General features: G+C 36.9%; 1 protein-coding gene across 2 annotated transcripts in view; it reads left to right on the forward strand.

Annotated features, from left to right (window-relative positions):
* The window catches only part of FYB1 (FYN binding protein 1), a 154,003-nt gene that overhangs the window by 120,928 nt on the left and 14,535 nt on the right, over nt 1-18,540 (forward strand). Inside the window, exons 8-15 of one of the 2 annotated variants that reach the window (XM_043599529.1) lie at nt 3,030-3,189; nt 3,672-3,816; nt 9,016-9,038; nt 10,055-10,121; nt 10,901-11,038; nt 12,520-12,545; nt 14,882-14,948; nt 17,800-17,890. In XM_043599529.1, coding sequence (XP_043455464.1) covers nt 3,030-3,189; nt 3,672-3,816; nt 9,016-9,038; nt 10,055-10,121; nt 10,901-11,038; nt 12,520-12,545; nt 14,882-14,948; nt 17,800-17,890 — 717 coding nt within the window. The remainder of the gene's footprint in view (nt 1-3,029; nt 3,190-3,671; nt 3,817-9,015; nt 9,039-10,054; nt 10,122-10,900; nt 11,039-12,519; nt 12,546-14,881; nt 14,949-17,799; nt 17,891-18,540) is intronic. The other variant, XM_043599537.1, reaches the window with a different exon arrangement.

An 18,540-nucleotide genomic window follows, 5' to 3' on the forward strand; every position in this document is an offset into this window, starting at 1 on the left:
CTTACATTTTTGCCTTTATTTCTAGCTTATGTACTTGTTGACTTCTGATACCCGCTATTTCCCATCCCTCTTTTCCCACCTAGATTTCTGACCTCTCTCTTTTCGGACCCCTGATTTCAAATTTCTACCACCATCACTAAGCTTGTAGGCTATCCTCTTTTGGCTACACCGTCTTTGATGACATGGCCCATCTGGCACGGGTCTGGTGTGTCAGCTATATTTAAGGTGACTCTGTATTACAGAACTATTCTTCACTATAAAAAAGACTCATGTCAAGGTTCTTTTAAACATTTAATTCCCCTGGAACATTTAATATATGGTTTCAGCTGTAAAAATTTTGATTTCTATATAACTCCCCAGTATATTTGTTGTATTAAAAGAAATGTTCGGGGCGCCTTGGTGGCTCAGTTGGTTGAGCGTCCGACTTCGACTCAGGTCATGATCTCGCGGTCCATGAGTTCGAGCCCCGCATCAGGCTCTGTGCTGACCGCTCAGAGCCTGGAGGCTGTTTCAGATTCTGTGTCTCCCTCTCTCTCTGACCCTCCCCTGTTCATGCTCTGTCTCTCTCTGTCTCAAAAGTAAATAAACATTAAAAAAAAATTAAAAAAAAAAAAAAAGGTTCAACAGCATGGTGCAAGAAAAACATAAAGCAGCTTAGAGTCAAGTGGACAGATGTGGATTCAAATTCCAGTTGTACATGTGAATTATGTGATTGTGGGCATATGATTAAACTTGTTTGAATCTCAGATTCTTATGTCTTTGAATCTCAGATTCTTATTCTTAGAATAAATGGTATCTCTCCTGAAAATTTGTTGTGGAATTAAATAAAATAATGTACATAAGGCACTATATCTACCAAAGTTCTCATTAAATTTTGAAAAAGCCTACTATATATAAGTAAAATTAGGTATGAATAAATATGAATGTTAAGACATTTAACTCATACAGACATATGGGTACCAATGTTCATATTTTCCAAGTGGCAAATATGAAAAATTAATTTCTTAAAAAAAGTCTTCATAACAGGGGTACCTGCGTGGCTCAGTCAGTTAAGTGTCTGACTCTTGCTTTCAGGTCAGGTCATGATCTCACAGTTTGTGAGTTACAGCCCCACGTTGGACTCTGTGCTGACAGTGCAGAGCCTGCTTGGGATTCTCTCTGTCCTTCTCTCTCTGCTGCTCCCCCCCCCCTCAAAATAAATAAATAAACTTAAAAATTTTTTCATAACACATTTTTAGGAAGGTACTTTGTAATTTTGAAAGAGTTATGTGAAGTTTTTTCTTGCGTTTCCTTTGGAGAAATCAATTTTGCATTGTTTCACTCATTCACTCAAATAAAATTTCTTAGTAAGAAAAAATACAGTATGGAAATCATACCACTAAAATATGAATTCAAAGTTTGTAAAGACTAGGACTTCACAAGCTATATTCCTTCCACAAAAATGTTAATACATGCTAAAATTAAAGAAATTAAATGTGAGAACTGTTACACAGCACCATATTTCATTAATTCTAAGGTATAAAATATTTCACATTTTAAAATTCTGAAATAATGCATCTTAACATCATTGGTGTAACATAATTTAAATTAAGCTGTTTCTCAGTGATACGAAATTGATGATATGTCTCACAATTCATAGCATCATGAGTTCAATAAAATGAGGCAGAACTTCAAAAATCACAATGCATATTTGCATATCAAAAGATCTAAGAAATTATGTTGGAAAGACACACATTTAGGATTAGGAGTTTAGGATTCATGTTCTAAACTAGATTACAGTAGTTCGTCTTATCCAAGGGGATACATTTCCAAGCCCCCAGTGGATGCCTGAAAACATGGATAGTACTGAACTCTATATATACTATGTTTTTTCCTACTCACATATACCTATGATAAAGCTCAATTTATAAGTTAGGCACAGGAAGAAAGGAACAATAACTAACAATAAAATAGAACAATTGTAACACTCTCCTGTAGTGAAAGTTATTGAATGTGGTCCATCTGCTTCTCTCAAAATATCTTACTGTCCTCCACTCACCCTTCTTATGATGATGTGAGACAATAAAATTCCCACTGGATGAGATGAAGTGAGGTGAATGACTTAGGCGTTATGACATAGCATTAGGCCACTACTGATCTTCTGACAATAGGCCACAAGGGCAATCATCTGTTGCTAGACCATGGTGCACCATGGGTGGCTGAAACCCCAGAAAATGTAACCACAGACAAGGGAGGAGTACTGCATTCTACTGTCAAGAAACCACTATACTATCTCCCTCCCTCCCTCTCAAAAATAAATAGATAAACATTTTAAAAAGTAAAATAAATAAAAAGTTAAAACTTCACATAACACTTGTTTGCTATTTTTTATTTACAAAGCTATTTCTAGAATGTTATCTTGTTTATAGCAGGTAATGTCTACTCTAAGTTTATAGACAGACAACACCACAAGGTGAAAGAAGGAAAGAAAGAAAGAAAGAAAGAAAGAAAGAAAGAAAGAAAGAAAGAGAGAAAGAGAGAAAAAGAAAAAAAAAAGAAAATGCTTTTCCCATAAGTGTAGCCCACAACCACTCACCATCTTCCCTTCCCTTTGCTGTTTGAAGCCTGAAAATAACCATCAGAATAACTACACAATGCAAACATGAAAAAACGTCCATCTACCAAGCAGACCACCATCATATCCCATAAAAACCATGGCATCCAGTGTGTATTGTCTTACATAAATCGTATTCCATTATTAGTGGCTTCCTCTGCAAGCCTTTCACAGATTTCTAAGGTCGACAGATGACTGCTACTCTCTCCTGGACCCCAAGCACATGCTTACCTGTTCTTTGCTGGTTCTGCCTCACCACTGTGATTTTCCCCTACCACGTCTTATAAGAACATCTGTTAGATGATATTCACCTTCAGTGTCTAATTCAAACCATAAATGTAAATAGGCTGGTCGGCAAGTTGCTTTCAAAACTCCATTTCTAAAAGATTTTCCGAAGAGTAAGGAAGCCTATTGTGATGTCCCCCCTTCTTTGCAGCTAACAGGCCCTATTCAAGTCATCCATCAAGCAAAAGCTTGCTGTGATGTCAAAGGAGGAAAGAATGAACTGAGCTTCAAGCAAGGAGAGCAAATTGAAATAATCCGCATCACAGACAACCCTGAAGGAAAATGGCTGGGCAGAACCGCCAGGGGGTCATGTGAGTACAAATTTTCCTATGACATCTCCAAATGTTGTTGTTGTTGTTTTCTTTTTTTAAGACATTCTGTTAAGTTAGGAGTATTTTACAGGGTGGACAAAAATAGGAAGATTGAAAACGACATTGACGTATCTTCATTTCATCTGCATTGTCTTTTTACTGGGGAACAGTGTAAATATTTGTTTTATTCCAGGGAGAATCAAAGGGCATTGGGTTCCTCACTGATGTTAAAAGGTGAAAAAATGAGTCCTGTGAGTCACTGTGGAATCTTTAAAATAGACTCTAGGCTTATCCCAAACCACAACAGCATAAGACTTTGACGAAGTCCAGTCAAACGTGTCTGTGTCGGAAGTCTATAAATCAGGAGTGCAAGCAAAGAAATGAAGGGAAAGATGTGCAGATGTGCAATTGATATTCTGTCTACAGCTCTGAGATATTGAAACTACAGTTGCCCGACAATAAATCCTTCTTCCTCTCCATAGACGGCTATATTAAAACAACTGCCGTGGAGATCGACTACGACTCCCTGAGGCTGAAGAAAAGTTCTCTCGGTGCTCTTTCATCAAGACCGATTGGAGATGACCAGGAGGTATATGATGACGTCGCAGAGCAGGATGATATTAGCAGGTATGGACAAATACAAATTGTAAAACACATCAGACTGCTGGCTCGTCAGATGATGTATTTTAAGATTCTAAAATTTTACCTTCCGCGTCTCTTACTGCTTGCTATCCCTGAATACCCTTTTACAGCTACAGGTATTCCAATAGGGGTGAAAGGTCATTTAAAACTCTGTAGTCTTGGGGCGCCTGGGTGGCTCGGTTGAGCGACCGACTTCGGCTCAGGTCATGATCTCATGGTTTGTGAGTTCAAGCCCCGCGTTGGGCTCTGTGCTGACAGCTCAGAGTCTGGAGCCTGCTTGCAATCCTGTGTCTCCCTCTCTCTCTGTCCCTCCCCTGCTCATGCTCTGTCTCTGTCTCAGAAATAAATAAATATTAAAAAAATTTTTAAACTCTGTAGTCTTTTACTTTACTCTTTGGTTGTATGTATCAAATACTACTTAAAAAAGAATAGTCCATTTGCCAGGTCTTGCCAAATGTGTTAGCATTCCAAAATGCTGTTTAATAATAATCATTCTGATTTGATCTTAGGGCTATGCCTAAAGTAAATATGATTTCATAAAAACATGAAGCATGAGATATAAAATTCAGCTCTAAAAATATAAAAATTTTTGCTCTGAAATCTCTGAGTCTAAATGTATTTGTTGTTCTTATTTGAAAACATAACAGAAAAAAGAATGAATTTTAATACAGCTCTACTTTGCTCTTTATTTTTAAAAAAAACGTTTTTTGCATTTATTTATTTTTGAGAGACAGAGAGAGACTGCATGAGCAGGGGAGGGGCAGAGAGAGAGAGGGAGACACAGAATCAGAAGCAGGCTCCAGGTCCGAGCTGTCAGCACAGAGCCCCAGTGCGGGGCACAAACCCACGAACCGTAAGATCGTGACCTGAGCCGAAGTCAGACGCTTAACCGACTAAGCCACCCGGGCACCCCCCTACTTTGCTCTTTAAATGTAAAAAAGTAAGGGGTGCCCGGGTGGCTTAGTGGGTTGAGCGGCCAACTTTGACTCAGGTCATAATCTCATGGTTCCTGACTTTGAGCCCCACGACGGGCTCTGTGCTGACAGCTCGGAGCCTGGAGCCTGCTTCGGATTCTGTGTCTCCCCCTCTCTCTGCCCGTCCCCTGCTTATGCTCTCTCTCTCTCTTTCAAAAAAATATAAATACATAAACATTTAAAAAAGAAATTTTAAACATTAAAAGCAAAAGCTCAATTCTCTGTGATCCCTGTGAATCAGCAAAGTGTCCAATTTATTTTTCCTGGACCATTCATTCCAGTATATTGGAATGGCCTTCCCTGTAGGAATTATGGGAACGTCTTCCTGGGGCAGAGGAACACAACAAGACATCCTTACTGGAGGAGGCAGGAGGGGAGATTGGCTATCTCCCATGCACTTTTTCTTCCCGTCTTTTCCCTTCTCAGTTCCTCAACTGCCTTTCTCCATCCCTCCTTCTCTGGCTCCTTTTCCCAGCTCTGGTCTTCCCTGTCCCTTCTTCTTCTTCTTGCTTTTCCATTGTCCTTCTTTCATTCCTTCCTCCCTCCAATATCTCCCTTTTCTTGGTAAATCCATAACCCCTTCAAGCTGAAGGTAAAGGAAGATGAAAATCTCCAGCCCACTTAAGAATCCTTGTTTTCTGTGCCCATTTTGTAGAATTGGGAAACATCCACTGTGATCTCAAAACACACAATCTGGGCTAGCTCTTCACTTGGGTAAAAATGGGTCTGCATTCTTCATAACTCAAAGTTCAAAAAAAATGTTTCAATTATCAAACATTTTTAAAATGTGAAATGATCAAAATAGTAATATAAAATGTAGGAAGAATTCCATTTCCTTCCTGTAGTTGTTCACGTCATGTCATCAGTTAAATTTGTCATGTTGCTTTCTGGCAGTTTTGTCTTTCTAAATAGACCTGCAATGTCTTCTCATCGTGTTTTGATATATGTTGCACAATTTGTGGTACATTTAATAAATACTCCATAAATTATGCAACACATATCAAAACATGCCACGTGTGCCCTGGAGTTTACAGATCATAAATTGGCTCTAGTAATCAGAAACACTCTGACCTAGTGTAGGGGTAAATGCCAGTTTTGAGGTCAAAGTTTTAAAAGGCCGTATTATGAGACGTACAAAATTTCCTGTACATGCGTATGTCATTCCGTGTCTGTTATCAATGTATATACTTTAGCTTTATTTATTTAAAAAAATTCTCTTATTTTGAGAGTAAAGAACCCCAGTAATATTAATAAATACATATTTATGATATACAAACTCAAGAAAAAATAATAAATCCGTGAAAAGGGGTGATGTTCTTAAAATGAAATATTATTTAACCATAAGTGGCAACTATTTCCCCTAATTAATACTATTACTTTTTGCATTGTATCGAGTCCATACAGACAGCAACTCTCAAACATGCTCTGATTAGTAAGCATGCAGCAGAAAAAGAATCTTCCATTTAATGAAATGGAGCTGGAGGAGGTGCATGGTTTTAATGTTCAATATCTTAAACAAATCTAGGCCCAGAGTATATACTAGCATCTTGCAGCCGGTATGCATATTTTTTTAATTTTTTAACGTTTATTCATTTTTGAGAGACAGAGAGAGACAGGGCATGAGCGGGGAAGGGGCAGAGAGAGGGAGACACAGAATCTGAAACAGGCTCCAAGCTCTGAGCTCTCAGCACAGAGCCTGATGCGGGGCTCGAACTCATGGACCGGACCGTGAGATCACGACCTGAGCTGAAGTCGGATGTTTAACTGACTGAGCCACCCAGGCGCCCCCCCGTATGCATATTTAATAAGAAAGCGAAAGAAGAGAAAATGAAAACACAAGTGTTTTTTTTTCTTTTTTTGAAGCTACAGCTGTTGCCTGTGAGATCTCACAACAGAACAGGCTTTGTCCTCAGTAGAACAAGGAAAGATGCTGAGGACAGCCGGGAGCTGCCCCGGCTAGAGTTGGAGTAAAGCACCATCCCCTTTCCCCTTCTCCAGAAGCCCCCTTTGTCCCCGCACCCTGCTCTCCCCTATTCCTCCAGAGAAGGGGGAACTGACTTCGAACTTCAGACTCTGTGAGCAGACAAGAGGCTTAGAAACACAGGTCCTGACCGCTGTCTTTCTCCTTTTTTTCTCAACTAAAGCAATTTCTGTAATAACTAACGAGGCCTTGAAGAAAAGGAAATTAAACACACACACACACACACACACACACACACACACACACACACACATATATACTTCCCCATCACGTGACAAACTTGCTTCTCTGCCTGCTCCCCAACCTTTTCCTTACATTTCTCCTTCCCTTGTTTTCTTCCCTTTTTTCTCACCCTCTCCTCTCCTTACCTCCTCTTCAGCTGGTGAGTGCTTTGAATTCCAAACAGACAAGTCTAGGAAATTGAAGAATTGCTCTAAAAAGAAAATGATGTGCGGCAGCTTTGCTCCTGATTATTAAAACCCTGTTCTTTGGGGATTGGTATGAGATTGGTATTCATTGTCCAGGATGAATTCTATTTGCCAGGAGTGGCAGCCAACCAAAACTGCAAGTTTTCGCATAATCCTGACTGCTTGCTTCATGCTCAAAGGGAAATGTCAGACAAAATGAATGCGAAAACAGTATGTAAGCAAGTGGAGAATATACTTAAACTTCATTAAAAATCAACTCCTTATTTATATATTAGGACATTTATAGCATGCTTTGCTACAGAGTTCCATTAGTAAGGGTAGGTTTTATTTCTAAATTAACCCATAGATCTATGTCAGGCCAATTTCCTTTACTCTGACCTTAAGATTGAAGAATCAGATATGAGTGTATAATTAATAATGTATGGTTGTAATATCAGACTGATACCTGTTGGAGGCAGATTATCCAAAGGTCGAAAATGGTGCTTACAGGGAGTGCAGTGAGGTATAGACAAAACAACACTATACAGGAAGGCAGGGCACCAAGGTTCCTATCTCAACTCTTCAGTTCATTAGAAGTGAGTTTGGTCAGGTCATTCCATTTCTCATTTCCTTTCTGCAAAACAAGGGGATTAAACCAGGCTTCTGAGATTTTTCCAGTTCTCACAATCTACTCTTCCTTTGCTGTAGCACAGCTCACATTTTAGTGGGAGACTGAGGCAAGAAAATAGATGATTATAAAATAGGCAAAATATAGACATGCCTGGGTTATTCCATCGGTTTATTGTCCAACTCCAGCTCAGGTCATGATCTCACAGTTTGTGAGTTTGAGCCCCACCTTGGGCTCTGTGCTGACAGCTCAGAGCTTGGAGCCTGCTTGGGATTCTGTGTCTCCCTCTCTCTCTGCTCCTCCCCGCCTCTCATTCTGTTTCTCTCCCTCACTCAAAAATAAATAAACATCAAAAAAATTTTAATGGGGAAAATATAGAATGTTCTAGAAATAAACAAAAAGTACAGGCAATCTGAATTTAGAAAATCAGGGGCCACATTATATGTAATAATAAGAATAATATTTCATGAGTAAGATTTCCATTTTTTTTTTAATTCTCCCTTTAAAAAAGAATATAATGCTACTGGGCTAAGAGTTAAATGCTCTGGCGATAACATATTAAAAGAAAATTGAATTGAATGCAATAATGGTTCCTGGTGCCTGAGTGGCTCAGTCGGTTAAGTATCTGATTCTTGATTTCGGCTCAGGTTATGATCTCACAGTTTGTGAGGGGAGTTTGAACCCCACATCCGGCTCTGCACTGATAGCATGAAGCCTGCTTGGGATTCTCTCTCCCTCTCTCTCTGTCCCTCCTCCATGCTGTTTCTCTCTTTTTCAAAATAAGTAAAATATAAAAAGCATTAAAAAAACTAATGGGTTTGTATGATTCCTGGAATAATACTGTTGGTTGGTTGGTTGTTTTTCATAAATCTATCCATGTATGGAATGGTGTAATAATGTATAAGCTAAAAACTACCTCGTGGGAAATGTTAGAAGCAAACATTAACATTGTTTTGAAAACTTTATGTAGTACTACTCATCTGATCCTTATTAGGTTTGTTTTGTTTTGTTTTTGCCTTGTTACTACTCATCTATTGTGATAAGGAACAATGTCTCTTCCTCTTCACATAAAACATTCTGGTAACTTTTAACTGCAATGTTATTTCTCTCTTGTATAACTGTTCAATACATGTACTTCTCTTCCCAATAGCTACATAATTCATATGCTAATTTAATTTATTTTTTTTTTCCTAGCCACAGTCAGAGTGGAAGTGGAGGTAAGCCACAAACTTTTATCAGCAGTTTCTTTGAGTCATCACTACAAGATGCTTTTGTCTGCAAATAATGAAGAAGATCTTTAAGTGGTAGAGAGACCACTGGACTGGAAGCCAATGACCTGGATTCCAGTCCTGGTCACTGAGTGACCCTAACGAAGTCACTTCTCTCTTCCAAGTTTGTTATGGGTCATGGGGTGACTCCATTTCCAGTGTGCCCACGGCAATCTTAATTTATGCCAGTTGTCTGAGCACAGTTATTAATAGTGTCCCCCTTCACTTTCAGAAGTATCCTTATTTGGATGATAACGTATAAAGACTCCTCATTTGCTCATCACCAAAATAAAGATATTTTACTAATACCTTTAGCACTAATTTACAGTGCTAAAATACTCATCCTAAAAGTCAGATTTCAAGTTCTTTGTGCATATTTCTGCATTGAGGAGGTATTCAATAAACACTTGTTAAATAAATATTTGTCAAACAGCAAGGTTCCTAAGGGTTTACAACAAAGGGTTTAACCCTTAAAATATCACTTTGATTAAATGAACCAGAGCTACTACCAATATTCACAAATTCACCTGTCATTCTATTTGTTTTCCCTCACTTATATCTTGATCAGTATATTTTCCTGAATGTCTCCTCACTATTAATTAAAATTTTCTTACTGCCTCCTCCGTCCTCTTTTCCATAGTATTTAACTCTACACTCTATTCAATTTTATTTTTTTTCTCATATTTATTCTTCCCCATCCCTTTTATCTCCAAAGCTCGGCACTCTTTCTACATTTACTAAATTTCATCTCTAAGAATTCCTTTAAAAATATTCAACAAAAAAATTCATTTACCTACTATCTATGTGAGAATAGGAACATAAAGTTATTTTTTAGTTACATGGTTATTAAGTAACTTTTTCTGCAGTTAAATAAGGCGGATTTACTATCAAATTTGAGTGACTATTACCTGACAAAATTATAAAATTAACAGAAGATTCTCTCCCCTTGGCCAATCCACATGAAGGGATGTTCCCACCTCCCCCAGATGATGATATTTACGATGGGATCGAAGAGGAAGATACTGATGATGGGTAAGAATAATCAGTGAATTGCTTCCTTGTAAATTTTTGGATACACTGAAATTTAATGTTGATTTCTAGTTAGAATAAAAAGCAAAATATAGTGTTCCTTATTATAACACCAAAAATTATTTGAATGTTTAATTAATAGCAGTCCTAAGTCAGAAAGTATAATTGCACAACATTTCAGATGAAGTGGTATATTGTTTGAAAGAACCCCAACAAAAAAAGAGAAATGAAAAAGGAATAAAGAATTACCAATGCTGTAGATTCTTTTTCAAACTTTTCCCAATCATTTATCAATCAGTAATCTCAGGAGAGCTTATCTGATACATGGCTATCCTCCATATAATGATCAGAGTTACAGGCAATCCAAATACACTGAGACCATCTGCTATCTGTGGCAAAATCAGCATAAGACTTAATTCTGTACTTGCTTAAACTTTTATAATGGCATATTTGAAATTTTAAGATCTGTTAATTACTTAATTTTAAATATAACATAAAGCAAAATTGATGTCTAAAACTTAATTTTGACTTAGCTTTCTATTTTAAAACCAAAAGAAATTTCACTAAATAGAAAAAAAGTAACTTACCTACTACTTAACCTAGCAGCAGCAGTATTCAAAGACTGAGGCCTATAAACCTGAAAGCATCATCTTGTTGATTACAATGAGTAACTTACTGCCTGAATGATCAATGCAGTATAGTTATAAAAATCTGAATGTCCACCCAATGTCTTCGTGTTCCGCTGATTATTCCATTCTGATCAATGCCTGCATGCTCCTAAGCTCCACACTACAGGTTGAAGAGAAGAGTAATTCGTGGTCCTGGGGGATTTTGAAGATGTTAAAGGGAAAAGATGACAAAAAGAAAAGTATACGAGAGAAACCTAAAGTCTCTGAGTCAGACAATAATGAAGGTTCATCGTAAGAGTCAACCAACCAAATCCAGTGCACAATAACTACACTAATATTAATTTAATCAAATGCTACTAATATTTTATAACCAATAACCAAATTCTGACAGGCTTAAGTCATTTCAATGTTATTTTCCATTAGTCATCTGAGCCTTATTTACTGTGTCACCCTTACACTCAGACATTTACAGAAGAGCACAAAGTCTTCAAAAATTGTCATATGGTTCAAAGATATATTTTGCTTTCCCTACAAACATGCACAGATAATACACACAAATGAAAACACACACACATACACACACACACACACACACACACACTCATACACATACACTCCATTGAGTAGGACTTTTTTTTAACTGCAGCATCATATCTAAAAGCTCACAATTCCAATGCCACGTTATATAATATAGTGACTACTCTTCAAAATATACATTCTCTTTTAAAAATTAGTTTTCTGGAAATAATGATGCAATTTGGAATTTCTTTTCTCTAAATACAGTATTTAAAGTGTTTGTAGTTAAATTTAGAGTCTCCATATTTCATTACAGTCTTTCTAAAATGTTAATTCCACATAGAATTCCTCATTATAAACTCTTTTGTGAAAACTAAAACAACAGTTAGTGAACAGGACACTCAAAATTATAAGTAAACATAACAAATCCTCTTTTTTTTAATAAATCCTCTCTTGATGCAGAATTATTCAAATGCAGACATTACTTAGAAATAAAAGCAGAGATTATTTTCCCTGCTCCACCTGCACATTCCTAATTTTTATTTTAAATAATCTGAACTAATGACCTCTCACACTTCAGTGTAACTGTGCACCATTCTTCCAATAATGTGTGTTTATGTGTGTGTTTAAAGTTCAAAAAGTAATAGAAGCGAAGGTCTTTTTCTGTTGCAACTAAATGCTACCCGGTCCTAATTTCAGATCACTTCTATTAATAAACTCCCCCTCTCTAGTTTCAGTGGATATTCCTCTCTTATTCACCATTCTCCTGTTTGGGTACATATATTGGGAAAACGTGGTCATGCAAAGAGTCCTATGACCTTTGTTGATTTCAGCTCTCTATTTCTACTCCTTTAGTCAAATAAAAGCTTTTGGCCTGAGCTATGCCACAATGACTCCAAAACACTGAGTCCATTTATTTTACTCTGATGTGATAATATGCCCAAACCTCGTAGGACAAATCTGAAAATACTGGTCCAATGGCCATGGGCAAAATAAACCACTGAATGTCTTGACTGTTGACTTTTTGGCCACCATTGGAGTTTAAAAAAAAAAAAGTCTCATGAAATTCCAAATTGATGGACAGAAACTGAAACTCCGTGGAAAAATGGAGGATGAGAAAGGAATGATAGTCAATGGATTAATTGGCCTTTATAAGCCTCTGGGCTATTACTTGTTCAGGCCTATCCCTAAGTAAAGGACTCAATTTCTGTGTTTAGATTGGTCTGATTATAATTGTGTTCTCACTTTCCTTCCAGTTTTCCTGCTCCTCCTAAACAATTGGGTAAGTAACAAAAATTAAGTATATATTTTATATCTCTTTTTTTGCAGATAGGGTGGTGGGAAGGCACTGGATATAGTCATGGTGTCTGGATTAAAGTTCTGACTCTGGAAAAAATAACTTGTGTAAAGCTGTCAAGTAACTGCTCCACAGTTCTTCAACAGTGAAAGAGTGGGAAGAGGAGAATTTTTCATCTTGATGGTCTTTAAACAGTTCACCCAGTCATAGGGGTCATGAAGGAGAAATAAACAAGTGGGCAGGGATGGACATCGATATTTCCCATCTCTTATCCACCCCAATTCAGTAGAGCTTGATATATTGGGCCTCTGAGCAATGATTTCTAAAAATATACCAGATTATATGCCACCAAGGCCCTTCTAAATCTAAATTTCTTTGTTTTTTTTAAATGTATCATTTATATTGTATTTGGAAATTCTTCCACTGCTAAATATAAAACAGTTTCTTCTTTGTACAGTTTCTGTCAGCTTATTTTTTTAATTTAAAGATCTGAGACAGAACTTTAAAAGATTTTTCTTAAATTCACTTTGAACAAAATAAAATGCCTCATAAGAATATTCAGGGGCTTTCAAAAAGTTTATTTGAATTTATAAATAAATTGAAAGAGAAAACTAAACACACAGATAATCTCTTTTTCCAAACTGGTTATCTGACCTCGTGTTCAGTTGTCAATATGAAAGTATGTAAGGCACTAATAAAAGTTTATCAATAGCTGATAATGAGCTTATATCTTAATGTATAATTTTCAAAAAGCATTCAAGTGGGGCGCCTGGGTGACTTGGTCGGTTAAGCGTCCGACTTCGGCTCAGGTCATGATCTCACGGTCCGTGAATTCGAGCCCCGCGTCGGGCTCTGTGCTGACAGCTCAGAGCCTGGAGCCTGTTTCAGATTCTGTGTCTCCCTCTCTCTCTGCTCCTCCCCTGTTCATGCTCTGTCTCTCTCTGTCTCAAAAATAAATAAAAATAAACGTTAAAAAAATTAAAAAAAAAAAAGCATTCAAGAATCTTAGCTCCACAAAGGATAGGTATAAAATGAAACAAATGTGATCAGGTAAGTAAAAACTATGGTTTTTTTTTTTTTCATTTTCTTTTGTTCTCAAGTGTGTTTTAAGTGCGTGTGCATGGAACAGTAATGTTTCCCGTTCTGGAAACCAATGATATGTCATATTTTTATATATTAATTATGGATTCTTCACATAGCTGTGAAATTAATTACCTGGGGGGGGGGGCGAGGAATACACACACAGACACATGTGTGTGTAGCATATGTATATACCATATATGTATATACTCTCTACATTACAGATAGAGGAGGAATTCTTAAAGGAGTTTAAATCCTTGCCACTAGCAGAGAGCATTTAAACTTTCTATGATAATCATTCCTTAAAACATTTTACTCTCTTCAACTCATCTCTTCAGCTTAATTTGCTGTGGAGCAACTCAATAGGTACAAAGAGGAAGCAATCCTCCTGACTTTATTAACAAGAGCTCTAGAAGGAAGAAAAGTATCTATGGATTGGAAAAGCCATTGTACTAGTTAAGGTCATTGCCACTTTTCCACCAATACTGGTTCTCAATACCTGCTGGTACCAGCTCTGTCTTATTAACAGAAATATTCTTTCTATTTTAAGGTGATACCACACCTAATATTGCTATAAATTAAAAGTTAATAAGGAGAAAGCAGATCAGTGAATAAAAAAGAATGATACATGGATGGATAGATAGATAGATAGACAGATGGACAGATAGACAGGCATAGACAAAGACACGCATATAAATAAAATAATATATATTATCTTAGCATCCTAAATCCCCTAGGAATCTTGATTTCAATCTCTATTGCCTACTGCCAATGGGCTGTAATATTGATTTGTTTGTCAGCAATCTACTTATCTTCCATTCATCATAAGTGTGGATCTTCAAATAATCTCAGTCACTGTTTTGGGGGGACTTATCCTGGTGATGCTACTTACAACCATGGTCACTGGCTTTCTTGAGGGAAATTTAACAGAAGCATCTAGGGAGAGAAAAACCTCTCCCTTTGAAGGAATAGACACTGCCTCCAGGAGAAATGTACAGAGACCGCAGGGAAACTTCTTTTGTTGTCTTTGAAAGAAAAATCTTTAAATTAAAAACATGACTGAATGTTCATATCAGAATTCAAACTGGGGTCCCTGGCTGGATCAGTCAGTAGAGCATGTGACACTTGATCTCGGGGTCATGTTGGACGTAGCACCTACTTAATTTAAAAATAATAATAATAATAATTTTAAAACTTCAAACCCAAAGTGTTTCAACATTTGGTATTTTGTCTTTTGTTAGACATGGGAGATGAAGTTTATGATGATGTGGATGCGTCTGATTTCCCTGCTCCACCAGCAGAGCTGAGGTAATTAAAATGTCCTCATTTTGAGACAGAAATCAGACTGCTCCAGAAAATTCAACTAGAATAAAACCCCAGTGGGTTATGGATCTCCTGTGTTCGCTCCTGTTTGCTCTGTCCTCTCTCTGATCCAAGCTCTAAGGGTTCTGCTCCATTTGTGGGTGGAGAGCCCTGATACCCCTTCTCCTTTCTCCTCCCTTGCTTTTCCCTCTTCCCCTCCCCCTCTCCCAGTAGTTCGGCTGCTGGTCCCCTGATTATCCCCTGCCCTGTGACTCACTGATGTCTGCACTCATTTATTCATTCAAATATTCATTTACTGGGGAAATATTTGAGAGCCTGATCATGACTGATCTCACCAATTCATCTCCTCCCTTTATCTTTACCCTTTTCCTAAAAGCTTTTTGTCTTGAATGCACTTCTTAGTTTATGTCTCAACCCTCACCTAACTTCTTCAAATCTCTTCTGTCCTCCACAAGATTTTTTTCCTTTTGTGAAAAAAAATGATTTGTGTTTTAAAAGGACTTTGTTATGTCTCTTTTTCACAAAAGCATCAGATTCTCAAAGGTTCCATTCAAATTAAAAAAAAAAAAAACTGTTCAAGGTGAATAGTGACATTCTTCAGCTCACCTAAGGTTTCAATTTCATTTTAGGCTAAAACTGTATGAAAATCTGTTAAGATCAGTTAGTACAAAAGGAGTCTCTTTTGAAACTTCTTTTGAGGGGCGCCTTGGTGGCTCAGTCGGTAAAGCGTCCGACTTCAGCTCAGGTCATGATCTTGCGGTCCGTGAGTTTGAGCCCTGCATCGGGCTCTGTGCGGACAGCTCAGAGCCTGGAGCCTGCTTTGGATTCTGTGTCTCCCTCTCTCTCTGCCCCTCCCCCACTTGCACTCTGTCTCTGTCTCTCAAAAATGAATAAACATTAAAAAAAATTATTTAAAAGAAATTAAAAAAAGAAACTTCTTTTGAAATAGGAAATAACATGGTAAGATTTTTCTATATTCCAATAAACACAAGCGATGAGCTGATACATACTGTGTATGAAAGCAAGAACACGTCTGTAGCTTTCTCAGGAAAAAAGGATGAATAAAAAGATCTTGGCCTTGATTAGTTAAAGGCTGAAAGTGACATAAACGGGTAACAATACATAGCGTCTTCTAAGCTATGCTGCAAGAGTGCATGAGCATGTATTCATTTAGCATTTATTTTTTACCAACACCATTAAGCTAATTTTACTGAATGAAAGTTTCAAGATCAAAGAAACTGAAGGGAGAATACGTTATCATTTCTATGTGAAGATCAAGTTCCACAGGCAAAACAAACATGCAAGATGAAAAGAGAATTGTTCTCTTTTTTTCTGGAAGGAAAATCTAATCTTCTTCAGTGATATGTTCAGTTTGAAAATTCCTCACCATTGGGAAGTCACTTCTATCCCTGACATTTTTAAATGCATTTTTCTGTTTTATATTCCTGTAAAAATGCCACCACATTCCATTAAACAGCTCTCTAGGTACCTGGTTATGCACTGGACCTTTTCTTCAAGTAGAATAAACCCCAGCTGGTTAAACTTGATGTGATAGGTACCGTTCTCTTTACTGCTGCTAATTTTCAGACTTTAAGACTATTTTATGTTCTCTAACAGAATATTCTATTTTTAGCTAAATCTAAATTTCAGTAAGGTATTTTTAAAGAGAGCTCACGGGGCATTTTGAACACTCGTGTATGTCCTGATGGCTCCAAAGTGCTGATTTGGGACCTCAATTCCACTACTGCCCAGAGGACCATAAGACAGGAGAAACTGAGGAAGGATACAGAACCCAAGGAAGGATAATGTGCTAATCCAGTACATGAACTAAATCCCAGTAGATGAACTAAATCCCAAGACTCAAAAGTTAAAGAATCAAACATTTTCAATAAATCAGTTGCTAGATTTATTTTAGGTAAGCTAGATAATAATTAATATCATTGTTTAGAATTTTTCATTATACCCAAAAATTCTGATTTTAAAATTCCCTCCTTCAGAGATTCCCAACCTTTCCCTAACATAGACATTCAGCCCTAGCAAATGTCCCTCAACCTTGGTTGCAAATTACTATTACCTGGGGAGCTATAAAATGTGTATAGACCTCACTCAGTTCTACTTAATTAGAATTTATTTAATTTATAGAATTTTAATTTAGAATTTTAAATATATAGAATTTATTTAATTCCTAGAATTTCTAGGAATTAGACATAAGTAGTGGTACTTTTTTAAAACTTCCAGGTGATCCCATATGTGTCCAGGCTGGAGAATCACTATCTTAGGCTTCTTCACCCTTCTAATGACAACCAGCTGGAGTCCATTTGGTGTCTATGAGATGCCAGCCTGGCTCCATTTTAAGAAGATATGAAAAACGGCTCAAGAAAATTCAATAGAATTGTAAACTTTTTTATTTTTAAATAGATAAACTTTTTAAGACATAAAAATCAATTTTTTAAAAAACATTATTTTTCAAAAAGCCTCTTCTATGACAGTGGCCAGGCCACTTAATTACCTAGGAAGGGCTGAAAATATATAGGGAGTTTGATGATAGGCTGAATTATATGGAACCTCTGATGTGTAAGCATGTTTACACTATACCTCAGTCATTTCAATGGTTCAACATAAGTAATCACTACTTCCACTTTAACTATGTTCTTGTGAAGAATCTCTTCCAGGTATGAAATATTATCATTTACTACAATGGATGTACTAGATTTCTAAGAAAAGGAACCAACTAAAAACAAAATTGAACAAAATTGTTAAGTGATGGATGAAGTCTTTATTGTACGCTATTCTTTTCAAACTAAACTGTTGTTTTATGTGTGTTCTGCCATCTTAGTCAAGGAGCCAAGGCTAAGACAGAAGAAAAAGACCCCAAGAAGCTAAAAAAGCAGGAAAAAGAAGAGAAAGACTTCAGGAAAAAGTTTAAAGTATGTCATATTTAAATATTAGACAAAGTACAAAATGCTAATGAAAAAAAAACAATGACTTTTAAGTACCACAATGCACTTATTAAAAGTGTAATTATAGGGTCACCTGGGCGGCCCAGTCAGTCAGGCATCCGACTCTTGGTTTTGGCTCAGGTCATGATCTCATGGTTCATGGGTTCAAGCCCTGCGTCAGGCTCCATGCTGAGAGCATGGAGCCTTCTTGGGATTGTCTCTCTCCCTCTCTCTCTGCTGCTCCCCCATTCATGTGAGCATTCTCTCTCTCTCTCTCAAAATAAATAAACTAAAAAAAAATGTTTAAGTGTAATTATCAATATGAGTTATCCATCCTAACTCCTTTATTTACTACAAAATTTACTTTAGATTTTAATTTATTTTATAACAAATTAAGTGAAGTCTCACACATGCACTATATATGCTGCAATAATCATTTACATTTAGTTGTTCTTTGAACTTTAGTAAGAGGATAATCTAAAACTAGAATGGATAAAACAAAGATATGATGTATATGTAATGCAATATTAATTATGAAAAAGAAGGAAATCCTGCCACTGTGACAACCCTAAGGGCCTTATGCTAAGTGAGATAAGTCAGACAGAGAAAGACAATACTCTATAATATCACTTATATGT

This window comes from Prionailurus bengalensis, chromosome A1, assembly GCF_016509475.1.
Source record: "Prionailurus bengalensis isolate Pbe53 chromosome A1, Fcat_Pben_1.1_paternal_pri, whole genome shotgun sequence".
In the NCBI taxonomy this organism is placed as follows: domain Eukaryota; kingdom Metazoa; phylum Chordata; class Mammalia; order Carnivora; family Felidae; genus Prionailurus; species Prionailurus bengalensis.